The following is a 15906-nucleotide window of genomic DNA, read 5'->3' as shown; positions in this document are numbered from 1 at the left end:
GCGGCATTTGACATGTGCGTGGCAGCTCTGCGGTGTGCGCGCGGGGGCACCGGGCCGCGCTGGCTGCCCCAGCTGTGCTGCAGACTGGGCGCGCCCGCGGTCCGCCACGGCTCACGACCGCCATCCTTCTCGGTGCCATAGATCGTCAGCCTTATGCGCACACTTTTTATCTTCAAACGGCACCGATGAATATATCTCCCCGTTTGTTTTCCTTCCTTGATCCACGCTTTCATTTTATAAGATACGATACTCGCATGTCCAACACTTTTATATATGCTTCTGTTCTCAACGGTTTGTGTAACTATAACTGACGGCTATATTAGCCAAAGTGAAAATGGAATATTGGTATGGTGCAGGTAGAGTAATGGTAGTGAAAAAAGGGGTTAATTCAGAGTATATTTTGGGTTCCTTTTTGGGAGGTATGGGCTTTTATTTGGGGAAACAGGCGCTCGTTTGATGTCGACGCTGATGTGAAAGGCAGCAGGGCGTGATCGCGCACTTTCCCCTCCGTCTGTAAAATGCACCCCTTATGCCTTCAGATGCGGACGCAGGCTTTACGTGTTTGCAGTTTAATGTGATTAACAGCACGTTTTATTTCCTTTTAAAAGCCGGGCCATACTTTTGGCACCGCGATTCCACATTCCTGAAACGTTACGAGCTTAGCAGAAATGTGAGATGTTCGCAGTAAATGTCTGAGGTTATATATGATGCGTGCGTCCTCTAAACATAATCATAATATTTTCTTTGATATGAAAATGATAGCATTTTATCCTGCCGATATAAAAGGGTCAGGAAGATTGAGGGTTGACGTAGCACGGCTTTGAATGGGACTGTAACTGGTACGCGCGCAGAATGCATGAGGAAAGCTGAGTTTCATCTTAACGCGTTTGCATGTCGGAATGTAACACATCCTAAAAAATGCGCTTTCAAGCGGCAGCCAGCATTTAATACATAAAGCATGGTGTAGCAGCCTGGCCGGAGCACTAAAAATTACAGACACTCCCCAGGTTACGATGGGGTTACGTCCTAATAAAGCTGTCTTAAGGTAAAAAATGCATTTTAATACAGCACACCTAACCTAACAAACAAACCTAAATCATAGCTTAGCCTAGCCTACCTTATACATGCTTACAACACTTACATTAGCCTACGGTTGTGCAAAATCATTTACATAACATTTTATAGTAAAGGGTCGAATATCCCATGTAATTCATTGATTAATCATACCCATCGTAAAGTCGAAATATCGTAACGCAGGGAGCGTACTGTACTCGATCCTATCAACTTAGCGGGCACCGTAACAGGACCCGCAGCATACTCAAGATGTACACATTTAAAATGGATTATGACTGTGACATAATTACGGTAATTATAGGCATTTATTTACATCCATCCATCCATCTTCCAACCCGCTCATCCTACCGGGTCGCGGGGGCTCCGGAGCCTATCCCGGAAGCAACGGGCACGAGGCAGGGAACAACCCTGGACAGGGGGCCAGCCCATCGCAGGACACATTTATTTACATTTCTGGGCAAATAATGCAATATTGCCGCAGGTTTTCCTTCATTGAAAAATCGACTGCCACGGTGTAAATTTTATCAACACAAGCTTTGGCCGAAAGGTGATACATTTGCATTTATTTATTTAGCAGATGCTTTTGTCCGAACCGACATACAGGCGAGGTGCGTCGATACAAGCACGCCATATGGCACGTGTATTTCTGAGTGCAGATAAATTGGAACAAACTTGTCAGTGGACTTGCATTTCTCTGTCTGGCCTCCTGGAAATGGCACATCAGATTTCAGCACTGTTTTACAATCCAGTACTAATTTGAAGCAGTAAGTAAACTGCGTTTCTTATATTTGGAACTAACTGGACATTGTTGGAATGGTCCTAACACTCTGGAAGGCACTAAATGTGTATTTGTATAAAAATTGTTTAAATGTACCTTTCAGTGTTATTGTGTTGTTGCCACTAGCATCTCAGCACAGCTATCATCGGCTATGTGTTCCCCGTCTCTAGAGACAGAAGCTTCTGCAGGAGCTGGGCGGGCAGCGAATCCCCTTCCTCTCACCTGCAGACTCGGGCTTTCAGCAGCTGGTGAGTGGACCCGCTCTATGCCGCAGGCCTGCACCGATCAGGCAGAGGATGCTGGGAAATAAACATGGCATCTCGCTCCTGTTTTACGGTGTTTGCTTAGTTGTGACACTGGCTCGATCTGTGATTAAAGAACCTGAGTGGGAAATACACTTTATGTCCAAAAGTATGTGGACACCAGCTTGTCCAACATCTCATTCGGAAACCAAGGGTATTAATATGAAGTTAATCAGCCCATTGTTACTATAATAACCTCCACCTTTCAAGGAAGGCTTTCCATTAGGTGGTGTTGGTGGGATTCACTGCCATTCAGGTTGAGTATTGATGTATTGTTGATCAGGTTCCTTTCTGTGTGGCCGACCACTTCAGAACTGAACTTGATCCTAGATGTATTGACCTTCACAATCACTTCACCTGCAGCTGACCAGGGCAGCCCTAGCAGGCTATAGTCCTATGGTGGTGCCAAGTGGAAAGTCACTAACCTCTCCTGTACAACCACCCATTCTGCTGCTAATGTTTGTTGCAGGAGATTAAGTGACTGTGTGCTTAATGACAATTGGTGTTGCTTAATTGGCCAATTCCCTCTGACTAACAGGGGTGTCCACATACTTTTGGCCATATAGTGTGTATGTCTGTTGTATACTGTATAGTATATATAAATGGTTAGTAATGAATCATTCTTAGTAGTAGCTCGGTATGGATTTGGCTTGCCAGCGAGCTCCACCCTGACTGCGTACTCTGTGTTGGCGCAGTGGGAGTCCAGTTACCCCGGCCTGGTCCTACGACGGGCTGACGGCCTGCCCCCTGACCTGCACGGCCGCGTGCAGGCCGCCCTCTGCTCCTTGCGTGGCCGCGGCTGCCTGCTGCGTGACCTTGTGCGGGTGCGAGGCCGTGACGTCTTCACCTCAGTCTCCCGCGCTCTCCTGGGCCTGCCGGGCTATACCTACCGCTACCTGAACACCCGCCTCTTCACCATCCCCTGGCACAGTGAGGAGGTGGAGGAGCGGAAGGAAGGGGAGCAGGAAGACAAGTCACAGGGTGAGGCTCTGGAGGAAGCGGAGAACAAGGACAAGGCCTGCTGCGACCAGGAGCTGAGGGCAGCCTGCAAGGCACTCTGGGAGCTGAACCACTTCTTCTGCAAAGACGTGTACCGCATAGAGGAGGCTAGCGACCATGAGCAGGGACCCAAAGAGGCCGAGGCTGGCGGGGGGTCTCCCCAGGCACAGTGCTCCAAGGGCTCCCCCGTCACGGCCCAGTTTAATGTAACCCTGCTGAACTACATGGACCCGACCACCATGGACCAGCTGAAGGAAGAGCCCTACTATGGCATGGGCAAGATGGCGGTGGGCTGGCACCACGACGAGAACCTGGTGTCGTTTTCCTCGGTCGCCGTGTATAACTACAGCTGCCAGGATGACAAAGTTGAGGGTAAGGGGGTGGGGGAGGGCTCAGCCCGCTGCGGCAGATTAGCATAGCTTTGCACGCAGCTGTTCTGTGTTTGAAGTAAATAAAATGTGCAGGTTTTTCACAGCTTTCCTAGCTGGGTTCTGGATATTGCCTCTTACAGGCTTTGGTGGTAGTTTCGTTTTCAAGGCACTTAAGGAATACTTTTATTCTTTTGAGTCAGTAAAAAGTATATTGTATTAAAAAAAAAAAAAAAACAATTTTCAAATATTGGTTACCAAGTAAAAAAATTACTGTAGGAAGTAAATTTAATTTACTGCCCGACTGCTTTTATAATCTTTGGTGAAAACATCACAATCTAAGTCCTGCTGTCTGTGACATTTCACACATTTTTGAAAGAACAGCAGTTCAGAATAAAATCTGCTGGACAAGGTCAAGACAATTTTCTGACATATTTTGAACTGTTATGTGGGGAACGGCCTGCTTCAAGTACACTGTGGCCTTCTCTTTAGCCTTTGCAATATAAATATGGCCCCTGTCATTTAATCTAACTTGTTTTTGTCAGTTTTAATTTTGAATTTGTTTTTTTGTGTTATTTACCAATTTTATTTCACTGCCGTTTTGCATAGTTGTTTCATGTCCTAATCAGAAACAACAGGGGTTAGGGCTAATCCTGTCTCACTCCTGGAAGGTTGTAGGGGTCAAATCAGCTGGAGTATTTCAGCTGACTGCTTAAAAAGTGGCTTTGGTGACCTGTCGGGTACCTGGGAGGTGCTGGACCGATGTTTGTTTTTTGGAGAGAAAAGGGGAAAAGAAGGAGAATGAGGTGTTGCAGCAGCGTGAATTAGCGGAGCTCACATCTGTCAGTCGCCTAGTTAGAACTGGAATTGGATCTCGGGGTGGCAAAGTTTTCTTTTAAAAAATGATATATGACAGTTAATAAAATTCTAAAGGTAGCTCTCTCTCTCCCCCTCTCTCTCTCTCTCTCTCTCTCAGAGTCTACCTGGGGTTTTTATACTCTATTACACTGGAATGTTTGAGAGCAATGTCATTTGCAGCTTTCGGAAAGCATTTTCTTACAATTTATCTGGGAAGCGGGAGGAAAAGGATGACGGGAGAGCCAGGGAGCCGTGGAAGGAGTTTAGTATTGATTTTTGTGAAGAGCGTCGAGCAGATCTTGTTTTCGCATTTGCTTAGCATTTGGTGGCGGAGCCGGGAGGAGGTGCTATGACCCTGCTTGTGAAACGGTGTCGTGGAATGGTGGGCCCTTAATTACTCTGCCGATTCTCCATGTCCATTTCCATCCGTTCACACACTACTGCTGCTCAGCATAGCTAACAAACCTTGATTTATTCTAACTAATGAGTGACTCCAAAGCCAAAGGTTTTGTTTCAGTTTACGTTCATACCATTAAAGATAGAACATCCAGGCAGATCTTGACTCATGGAAGGAATTTGTTCCACAAACCTTTATGTAAGTGAAATTTTATTTTGGTTGGATTTACCTCCCCCATGTCATTTAAGACACCTTATAACAGTGGTAGGCAACCCTGATTCCTGGAGTGCCATTATCCAGCAGGTTGTCCATCCTACCAGGTCTCTGATGACCAGAGGTGGAGATTTCAGGTCCAGAGAGTACAAATCCAGACCAAGATTTTGTTTCAACTAGTTGAGTCATAGTCACAGAGTACTCAACTGGTTGGTTAAAACAAAATCTTGGTCTGGACCTGAAATCACCACTTCTGCTGATGACCCACATCTAATCTCAGGCAGGTAGTAACTCATCCAATAGGATAGAAAACCCACTGGATGCTATCACTCCAGGATAATGGTTGCCTACCATTGCTCTATAGCAAAAAACAGATAAGGCAAAAATATATTAGTAATACTAAATAGGTATTATATAAATGATGAGATAAAGTGTAAATATATTTACAATGTATAGCATTTGCATTAGCGCTTCAGTAAACCATTTTTTTTTTCCGGATTTGAATAAGTTGGTTTTACATGAGTTGAGAGCTGCCTTTATTGTAAATTTTGTTTATCTAATAGATGATTGATATTAGACATTTTGCACCACTGGCATTGTGTTAATGTGTTGCGTGCCATTAAATGCCAGATGCTGACATTAGCTGAATGTGCCCTGACGTTGGCGCTGTGTACAGGTGGCAGCTCTGAAGACGCGGGCCGGGCCCCCTGGCGTCTGGGACTGAAGGTGGCCTGGGACATCAACACCCCGGGCCTGGCGGTTCCCCTGCAGACTGGGGACTGCTACTACCTGCGAGGTACCGATCCGCCATGGCTGCCGCCAAGCACACACACACTGGCATCTGGATTCAGAACGCCGCTGCTCAAAAATGTACAAAAACGTACTCCATATGCCTTTCAAAAGGCACGACATATGTTTTAATGAGAAAAATGCGTTTTATAGATGCTGATAAGTGTGTAATGATGTTAAAAAGCCTTTTTTTTAGGATAGTCATATTAGAACAATTCCCATGCTGACACCATATAAACGGAGGAATCCCACACATGCTTGTCTGAAGTTTGTCCAGAAAATCCCTACGGCCTCGAACCCTGATAAAATAAAGAAGTTTGTTGCCTTAGTGTCAGATACTCAGACAGAAATGACTTACTCCCAAAAGAAGAGCATAAGTATCGCACTTAATTCATTCCTGAAAAGCCACTTTCATCTATGTGTGTAATACTGAGCTGGAAAACGGCGACCAAATCCCAGAACTTGAGTTTGCCTTTATACGTAGTCAGGGGTCCCATGAAACTGCCCACATTAGAAAGGTTAGAAAACCCAAATGTTATTTTATGAAGTGCTGTGACCTCATCTTGATCACGTCTAGAAGGAAATATGAGGCCGGCCGCCCCAGCGGTGCTCCTATGACATGGGACATAAATCAGGCCTTTACGCTGATGGGCTCAGCAGATGCCTCGGCGCGACAGTACGTCCACCTCTGCGTGGCGGGCCTCCTCGCCAGGCTCAGCGTGGTGGGCCTCCTTGCCAGGCTTTGTGTGGCAGACCTCCTAGCTGGGCTCCGAGTGGCAGGCCTCCTTGCCGGGCCGTCTTAATGCAACCTATAGCAGTCGACTTGCAGTCTGCTGGAGCAGGCCTCTGCTTATCTCAGCTTGAGATCTCCACAGGTCATTCTGGGTCTCCCATAGTTTTTGTTTGATTGCACGTGTAAGAGATCATCGCTCTTCCGAAGTTCCTAGTCAGGTTTGCGTTTATAATTCCTCTCCCTCCAAATACATGGCTGTGAGCAGCTGGGTCTAATTCGGAAACCTTTCACCATCTTTCTGTGATGGACCCTCTCCATTTTTTCTTTTCTTTAGGCGAAACAGCTTTGCCGCACTTTCGAATGCATTCGGAAACTTGACTCAGAGGTCAATCTGAACTCGCCAGAATCGATTTATGTGGCAGGGTTGTCAATCTCATTTCCGGCGTTGAAAGTGAATCTTGTTTTTTTTTTATGAAATGGGAATTGATCAGAGTAAATTGATGCGAATTGAATTTATCAAATGAGGTGAATCATGAGGAAATTGAAAAATTATATTGACCCCGACCTTATTAAAAAGCCTGCATTCTTTCATGGGTAACTGTTCAGAGAGCAAAAGCGTACTGGACAATCAGTTTTCAACATTGTTAACCACTTTGTCAAGCTATGTCCTGGCGTGTTTCCATGGCGTTACTGATTGTTGTTTTTCGGACTTCCAGATGTTTACAGGAACATTGCTAGGTTATGTGAGGCCCTGAGTACTGTTAGTACGGCTTGTCCACATTAACAGAACCCCCCCCCCCATTCCCTTTGTTCTGTTCTACACAGGTTGTCAGTGTCACACCCTCGAGCTCCTTTTGCTAAAGCACTTACCTGCAAATTCAATCATCATATTAGTGGCAAACAGAATTTCAATCATAAGAAAGATAATGCAGGTCTGGCAGCAGGCTGAGTAAATAATAAGATTTACAGGGCAAACACACCCAGGACAATTAGAAGGACCTGTACCCAATACTTTTAAAAGCCTTCTCCACTCTGATTCCATCAGAAGGACAAGTAGAGGCAAAGACTGTACTAAAATATATATTTACTGCTTACATTTCATAATGTCATTCTTGAGAAACTCTAAGTTACTCATTAGTCTGAAAAGGAAACCATTAAATCTGCACATCTGTGTTCACATAGTTTTCATATCATTCATTAATTTTAATATTTATTCTTTAAAGAATGCCAAACAAAATAGTGGTAACTTTCAGTATCCAGTGTTGTTTTCCTACAGGCTTTTCTGAATGAAGGATGAAAGGTTTGGTATGTTTATGGCTGTGTGGGTGAAGATCACCACCCTGCATCTTCTGCTCTGTCTTTAGATGACCTGAACCGGACCCACCAGCACTGCGTCTTGGCCGGGGAGGCTGCTCGCTTCAGCTCGACGCACAGAGTGGCCGAGGTGTGCCGGGGGCCTGGGGGCTTGGGGGCAGGGCGGGCTGGTGTCCCAACGTCTGAAGGCAGCGGAAGTACAGCTTGGCTGGTCCGCGACCTCTTACAGATGTGAAGTTGGCAAGGACGAGCCCTCAGAGCGCTTCCTGTCGAAACGAGAGCGCCACTTTGGGGCTCCGATCATGTCGCGGTGCTTAGGACGCCCTGCTGTGTTTTCACAGTGCTCCTCAGGAACACTGGAGTACATACGGCGCCGCTGCGAGGAGGCCTTGGAGAACATGTCCACAAACCCAGACACTGGTGCCAGAAATCTGCACTCCCTGTCGCCTTCTGCTCTGCAGCTCTCTGAGGAGATTCACAACGAGGTAGAGCTTTGGGCTACGGCACTAGCCTGCTCGCTCCGTGTCATAGACTGCTCCCATCCTAGAGAATGTTAAAGATACTGCTATTGGTGGCATGTTAAATTGGTGGAGTGTTATATATGAATAGGCACCCCCTGATGGGGAATCCCAGGGTACTGCTCAGTGGTAGTATTTCCCCACTGATGGCAAGGCAGCTAAAGAGCTTGTGTAAAGTCCAAGGAACCAGCAGTGTTCACACACAGGGAATCACCGTGAGATTTCAGCACCCCAGTTACTTGCCATTATGACGGATGACGTGGTTGACGATTGGCCGAAAAGGCCATGCCTGATATTTATGAAGCCAGGCCGAAGGAGCGGATGCCTGGGAACAGCTCCATCACTGACACTGGGCAACTGCTGCTCGTTACGAAGTGAGATGTGAGGTGGATTACCGCTCCAGACAGTGGTTGGTGGGGATTTTACTTTCTGTTTTGGAGGGAAATCGCTTTCAGGTGGGCAGCAGCCTTACCTAGTTGCACAGTGATCGATTGGGCTATTTGTTTCATGTTGCCCAGGAGAGGCAAACCTAAATTATACTCAGTGATGTATTGCAGTTCGGCAATTTATGACCTTTTCAGCCCTTCTTGGCCTCTGACATGTCTGGCCAAAGTGGCTTACAGCCGGAGAGTCTGGACCAGCACTTGTGTTTTTTATACACACACACACACATATGCATATAAATAAAGGATGGTACAGATATTTGCATGATTTTTAGGGATGTTGATAATTTAGAGTAATTTATCATATTTTTAGAACCTATTACAAGGATTTGATACACTGTTTGTGATTATATGGGATTTCTTTCATCCTGTTTTATTGTCTGGTATAAAGGGTATCTGACCAGATACAGATGAAGTTGGCAGAACACGAGCACGCCCAGTTTTTTCTTCTTCAATGATACTGTATCTGGAATTTGTATAAATCCATAGGAAATTTTAGTTTTTCACGTAGCTTGGGGTCAGAGCACAGAGTCAGCCATTCTTCTGGCGCCCCTGGGGCATTTTTTTTTTTGGGGTGGGGGGGGGGAGCGGTTACGGGCCTTTCTCAAGCCAAAAAGTAATATGATTACTCGGCTGGTCACAGGACCCCACCAACCAGCCCCACAATTTACACTCCTACGAATCTGTCTGTGTGGAGTGTGTGCAGAGGGCTGCAATTGGCACCCAGAAGCCATTGCGTTGGGCAGACTGCAAATCCCAAATTAACTTAAGCCACTGGTGGATACATACAGCCACCATATAATTAGGAACACTCTTTGGGGCAAGAACCCATAGCAGCGGCCCCGGTCGCTCCACTCCAGCACATGAGATGATCGCACACTTTGGAGACACTCCCCTGCAAAGGTACAGTTCCACCATTCACACTATGAGATGGACTAGAAATCACACACTTTGGGGAGCTTCCCTGAAAGTGTTCCATTCTACCAGTCACACTATAAGGTGGATTTATTATCACACATTTTTTAAATCTGAAATAAAAGCCAGATTAATGTTTCTCAGGATTACAGTGATGGTCATTAATAAAATAAATTGGAATAGTTTTGATGTCTTTTTGGTTACGGGCCTTTCTCAAGCCAAAAAGTAATATGATTACTCAGCTGGCCACAGGACCCCACCAACCAGCCCCACAGGCACCCAGCAACCTTATGGGCTTGAGCACAAATTGTTAACCTGCAGAGCTACACACCGCCTACGGATCTGTCTGTGTGGAGTGTGTGCAGAGGGCTGCAATTGGCACCCAGAAGCCATTGCGTTGGGCAGACGGCAAATCCCAAATTAACTCACCCTGTTTAGAGCCTTACTGTCATTCTCTGGTAGATTCATAACAGCAGCATGGCTCCAAGAAGCACACGGGTGTTTATAATGCATTGGGAGAGGGGCAAATTAAACCCTGTGAGTATCCTGACTCCTTACATAATGAGTAAGTATATCAACACGCAGAACAAGAATTACTCATGCAGCCAGTCTTCGGTGTCCTGCTTTATTGAGCCGAGGCCTCGTGGAGGTTCTCCAGCACATCAGCAGACCTTTCTGAAGGCCCAGTGGGGCCGAGGACGCAATTAGCACGTGTCCCAGGAATGTGCTCCAGGCCGAGGTCCTTGAGTGAAGATGCCCAGCCCCACCTCCATCTCCGCAGCGCTGTTTGGTCAGCTGGTGCTGCACAGCGAGAGCTGTACGATGAGGCCGCCATGATTGATGGGCGTGATGCTGAGCCAGCTGGGGGGGGCGGGGGGGAGTGCCGGTCTCACCAAGCCTTTGTAGGTTATGGCCGCAGAGCGGGTAGGAGGGGTGTATTGATTGGGATTTCATCATCTTCCACCCTGGGCCCTCCATGGAAATAGATTGAACAGGGTCAGGAAATACTGTGAGGTTGTGGGGGGGTGGAAATCCTGCCTCATTAAATTGAAAGGGGTTAGTTCAGTTTGACTCCGGGGTCACCATGGTGAGTGCACAGTCAATGCAGGGGCTAATGTGCAGTTAGCATGTCACCCAGCGGGATGACAGACACAGGCTAGCTCACCAGCAAAAGAACAATAACACAGATTTTTTCCATCTGGGCAGGTGGCATTTAGTCTCCGGTCTTCTCAAATAATTCATGGTGAACGGCTTGACACCAGATGATCGACACCTGGCCACACGTGGACCTTGCTTTTATGCTACACGGCATGATGTACCAGCTCTGTTGGCTAAATGCTAATCCAGAGACTGTAATCATTCTGTAAAAGGGGGGGGGGTACCATTGCAAGGGACACATTTAGACTTTGTACCCTCGCATTGTGAAGGGCAGAAGAGAAAGGCAGCGGGTCTGGACTGCAACAAAGCTTGACATTTCTCTCAAAGGTTCCTTGTGTGTGGCTAGCCTAATCTGCACCCAAACCCGTGTTTCTGTGAATGTCGTCTGCTGTGATCAAGCCATGTCCGTCAAATAGAAAGAGGAGATCCGTGTAGTATTTAAACGTATGGAGTATAAACGTTGAGCAGAATTTGCCATGGTGTAATTGTTAAACACTATGAATCAATACATTTTGATTTGATCTCAGCTGAGTGCAACACACATTAAAGTCGCAGGTCTGTATTACTGTGGTTTTGTGCTACACTTTTGTTCATATGCCAGCATTTCGTTATTTGAGGGCTGTTTTCCAACTCTGCGGTTCTAGGGGAGGGTACCCACAACATTCCACCTAATTTAGAGCCTTTCATTTCCATCTCCTGAATGTGGGGCATCCGCACATGAACACGCAGACCTGCCAGCCCCAGGTATCCTGTGGAGGGTTTAATCAGCACTTCAAAGGGGCACGTCGAAAATGGCTCCACAATGGCAAAGCTATCCAGCACCAAACTCCCATTCTCCTCAAAAGCTGCGGGGTGAAGACATCGAAAGACAGAAAGGCCAGGGCATCCAGCTGAGGGAGGACTGGGGTGGCACAGGGGGGCAGAGCAGCAGGGTGTCGGTGTGAAAGCCTCTGGTGGATACATACAGCCACCATTGGCACACTGGAGATAATTAGGAACACTCTTTGGGGCAAGAACCCATAGCAGCGGCCCCGGTCACTCCACTCCAGCACATGAGATGATCGCACACTTTGGAGACACTCCCCTGCAAAGGTACAGTTCCACCATTCACACTATGAGATGGACTAGAAATCACACACTTTGGGGAGCTTCCCTGAAAGTGTTCCATTCTACCAGTCACACTATAAGGTGGATTTATTATCACACACTTTTTAAATCTGAAATAAAAGCCAGATTAATGTTTCTCAGGATTACAGTGATGGTCATTAATAAAATAAAATGGAATAGTTTTGATGTCTTTTTGTCCGTGATGACAAATCCCAGAAACTTTTCTGCTGCTTTGCATCAGTACTTTTCATAGATTGATTGATTTACAAATGCTTATGTCTTATGAGATAAGTGACCATGCGTCCAATAAATGTAATATCATACATGTGCTGGACATGTTTTCGACCCATAATGCACCTCAACTGCTCGTGCTACGTCCAGTCTCCTCCCTTTGGCTTGTCTTATGGGATGTGTTGGGTTTCTGCAGGTCGAGTTTGAGTGGCTGCGCCAGTACTGGTTCCAGGGCAGACGTTACTCCAGGTTCTGCAGCTGGTGGAACAAGCCCATGGAGGAGCTGGAGGAGTCCTGGAGAGAGATGGAGAGCATGGTGAGATATTGTCTGTCATGAATGGGAATGCCAGCGTTCTTCTGGTGAATAAAATCTGACCACAAATTACTGGCTCCATGTTCTGAATTCTGAACAAAACCATATTAGAAGTTTAATAGGAAATCTGTTATGCTACAAATGTTGATATTTTCATCAATGATCTGAGGAGTCTGCACCCTCAGGTATGAACTTCCAGCAGGACTGTGGTCTCCTTGGAAACAGGCGGCGGTTTATTATGTCATTATTGACAAGTGCTGCAGCATGTAGTAAATATCTGGAGGAAGTGGAGACGAGGGCAGATTGGTGGACTGCCGTGGGAATTCTGTTGAAGGCTGGGCATCCCGTGGTCTACAGCAGGTTTCTTCTTTCCACGATTGCATGGAGGTCTTGTGCTACTGTTTGTTTCTCGGTTCCTCACTGCTCTTTAACTTGACTGCTCTGATGATGCTGTACCACATTGCGTAACTGGTTGGTATCTCCTTTGGTTTAAGAGGATTGTGGTGAATGATTGTGAATTCTGCATGTGTTTGTTACGAGCACACGCGTGAAAATGCACTGACCCTGTAATAAAAACATCTGTGCTACATTATGTGTTAAGTCTCCACTGCATGCAGAGTCCCCAACATTTGTGGTGGCATTGTGCTAAAGCAGCCTGTGCACGTGCCCTTTGTTTCACCAGGGTTTACCCACCTAACTGGCAACAGGCCTCTCTGTTTGGAACCACAGCTTTCTGTCATAGGAGTGGAGCTCAGCTCCTCTGAGGAAGGCAGTAGGGGGCACTCTTGCATTACCGTCCAGTGCAGTAATCACATATAACGTGCTGCTGGGAATCCAGTGAGCAGCCTCGCTTCCGCCGCGCCGGAGGTGACAGCACGCACGGCCCTCCGGGTCCGTCAGCTCGCAGCTGCGGGGGGGTGTCTCCTGTAAATTCACTTAAAGCTTATACCTTTGTGTCCTAGAAACATCTTTCAAAGATGACTGAATTATTCAAAGTCTTATTTTCAGGAGATACAGGGGTGCTAGATGCTAAGAGACTGTTTGTGGCGGTGGGTACAGAGGTTGCGGCACGCGGGCATCCACCATGACCGCAGATGGCTGTTTCCATTTGAATTGGATCGGACCACCCAGCCAGGTCACTTTGGTCAATATTTTGGTTTATTCATATATTTATTTGATTCATTTTCCAAAAGATTATTATTATTTAGTTCTTCTGCTTCTAATGAAATGGGGACTTTCCTTTCCTTTCTATTTGTCGTCTTTGTGAACTCCAGTGGCAGTGAGGACTTAATTTATTTGAATTTTCCTGAAGACTGTATTCTGAATTAATTTTGATTCATTAATATAGCGATTATCTTATACCCCTTGAAACAGAGTGACACAAAGCGGTTCTGTGTATGCCTCTGCTTTCGCAGCATATACTTCATTCACATTTAACATACACATTTTTGCCATTCAATGTTTTAATTCTCTTTTTTTTTTGTAATTTTGTGCCATGTATGCATTGCGAGTTTTGATGGAGTTTTAAATATTTTTTTATGCAATGTTTTACTCTGAATTCTTTATCCAGGTAGTGATTTAATATTATAGTTATTTTTGTGGTACTTTTTATGCACTATATATTGTTTGCCATAAACATTTCGTATTGTTCATATATATATACAATTTATAATTATATTTGAAATTTTCAAACATGCATATTTGAAGTATAGCTTTTGTGTACGCGTTACAGAACAACGTTACACTAAATCAGAATGAAATACATCATTACAATAATATGAATGATTTTTTTTTTCCTAACCAGATCTGTAAAGTGTGCTTGGGACCATTGTCCTTTAAATTCTAGTTAAATATAAGCCTCTTGTATGAGATATATTTTAATGCTGTCGTTTATTGGTGCCATTTTCGGCCCTGGGGAGTACTTTCTGCAGCCCCTCTCTTGTGATGGAAATGCCGCACCTTTCATTTGAATGACATTCTGATAAAAAACATTCAGTTATTTCCCCCCCCCCCCCCAGCCCAAACTATTACCTTTTGAATTGATGAGCTGCAAAATGGACACATAAAGTGAGGAGATAGTGAGTGAGAGGCAGAGGAAATAAAGGTTATTCAAATGATTGTGTTTTCGTCTAATGGACGTGAGGAAATTTGAGGCCTTATCGGCTGCCGCAACATCAAGATAAGGGTGGTGTGGATCTTGGGCCCTTACTTTCCATTTAAAAGGAGATGAGGAGCGCGCCATGCTTTCGGGGTGGAGGAGAGCGTCGCACAAAAGCGTCCCACTCCTGTGAGGTTGGGGGTGGGATACTGGGGGGGGGGGATTGAGGGGCAGGGGGCTGCTCGCAGATGCTGCGGATAGAGCCTGTGTCTCCCCGGGTCTGCTATCACACAGACCCTACAAAACTGACATTTATTTAAAACGTCCGGCCATGAATAGTGCCAGCCACATCGACAGAGAGGAGAGGACGGGGGGGGGCATGCAGAGGGCCCCCAGTGGGGGCTGGAGGGGCTCCAGCATGCGCTTCCGCTTGTTTTATGTCTATATCTTGCTTTTTCTTGGGACGTGAGCTCCTCCAGCCCTGATGAGATTATAACAGCCGCCGTAGCCCGCTTCAGCCTCCCAGGTTGCCCGCTTCAGCCTCCCAGGTTGCCCGCTTCAGCCTCCCAGGTTGCCCGCTTCAACCTCCCAGTCGTGCTCGCTTTGCTCTGACGCCGCTTTTCAAAAACCTGTACCGGCTCCTCGCATCCTTTTGCTGTGAGCTCAAGACCAATGGAACACTGAGAGATCTCTATCGCCCCCTTCCCCATTTGACAGGGAAAGACGCCTCATAAAAGATGAACATCTCCCCAGCAGGATTAATATACATTCTTGGTAAATAGACCTTCCCTCCCCCCGCCTGGATATGCGTCATCTCTTTGGTACCAGTGGATCCAAATGGGTTCACGGCTCATTATTTACAGTGCTGTGTGTTATCGGCCTGTCATTCTTATCCAGCCCCCCATTTGGTCGCAACTGTAGCCGACTGGAACAAAATATGATTGAGAGGTTTCACCCAGAGGCCGGCTTATCTTCGGTATTAATGGGAGCCTTCTAGAACAATTTTGAAAGGCTCTCACGTTGTGTGGAGCAGCTGCAGACTGACTGGGGAGATGGCCATCGATAACTGATTAGGTTATTGACTGAGGTGGGAGAGGGGGGCTGATGGCGTAATGTGTGTGTGTGTGTGTGTGTGTGGGGGGGGGGGGGGGTCAATGTAAATGTTATTGCCATGCAAGCTTGTTTGATCGAAGCCCAAAAGGTTAAGCAAATTCAATCTGGTTTTGTATGGCAGAGTGCAGTCACTAGCGGGACTTAGAAATCCCCAGGACAGGGAATGAATTATCATATTGGCAATG

The 15906-nt window shown here is 46.3% G+C and overlaps 1 protein-coding gene across 3 annotated transcripts in view; it reads left to right on the top strand.

Annotated features, from left to right (window-relative positions):
- fto (FTO alpha-ketoglutarate dependent dioxygenase) overlaps positions 1–15906 on the top strand; it is a 90365-nt gene that overhangs the window by 15237 nt on the left and 59222 nt on the right. For all 3 annotated transcript variants that reach the window (XM_023792788.2, XM_072698116.1, XM_023792787.2), the window contains exons 2-7: positions 2023–2100; positions 2850–3525; positions 5666–5785; positions 7876–7955; positions 8167–8310; positions 12394–12513. In XM_023792788.2, the coding sequence (XP_023648556.2) occupies positions 2023–2100; positions 2850–3525; positions 5666–5785; positions 7876–7955; positions 8167–8310; positions 12394–12513 (1218 nt within the window). The remainder of the gene's footprint in view (positions 1–2022; positions 2101–2849; positions 3526–5665; positions 5786–7875; positions 7956–8166; positions 8311–12393; positions 12514–15906) is intronic.

The sequence above is a fragment of the Paramormyrops kingsleyae genome, chromosome 13, assembly GCF_048594095.1.
Source record: "Paramormyrops kingsleyae isolate MSU_618 chromosome 13, PKINGS_0.4, whole genome shotgun sequence".
In the NCBI taxonomy this organism is placed as follows: domain Eukaryota; kingdom Metazoa; phylum Chordata; class Actinopteri; order Osteoglossiformes; family Mormyridae; genus Paramormyrops; species Paramormyrops kingsleyae.
The sequence above is the reverse complement of the archived record's forward strand: the minus strand, read 5'-3'. Positions and strand labels throughout refer to the sequence as shown.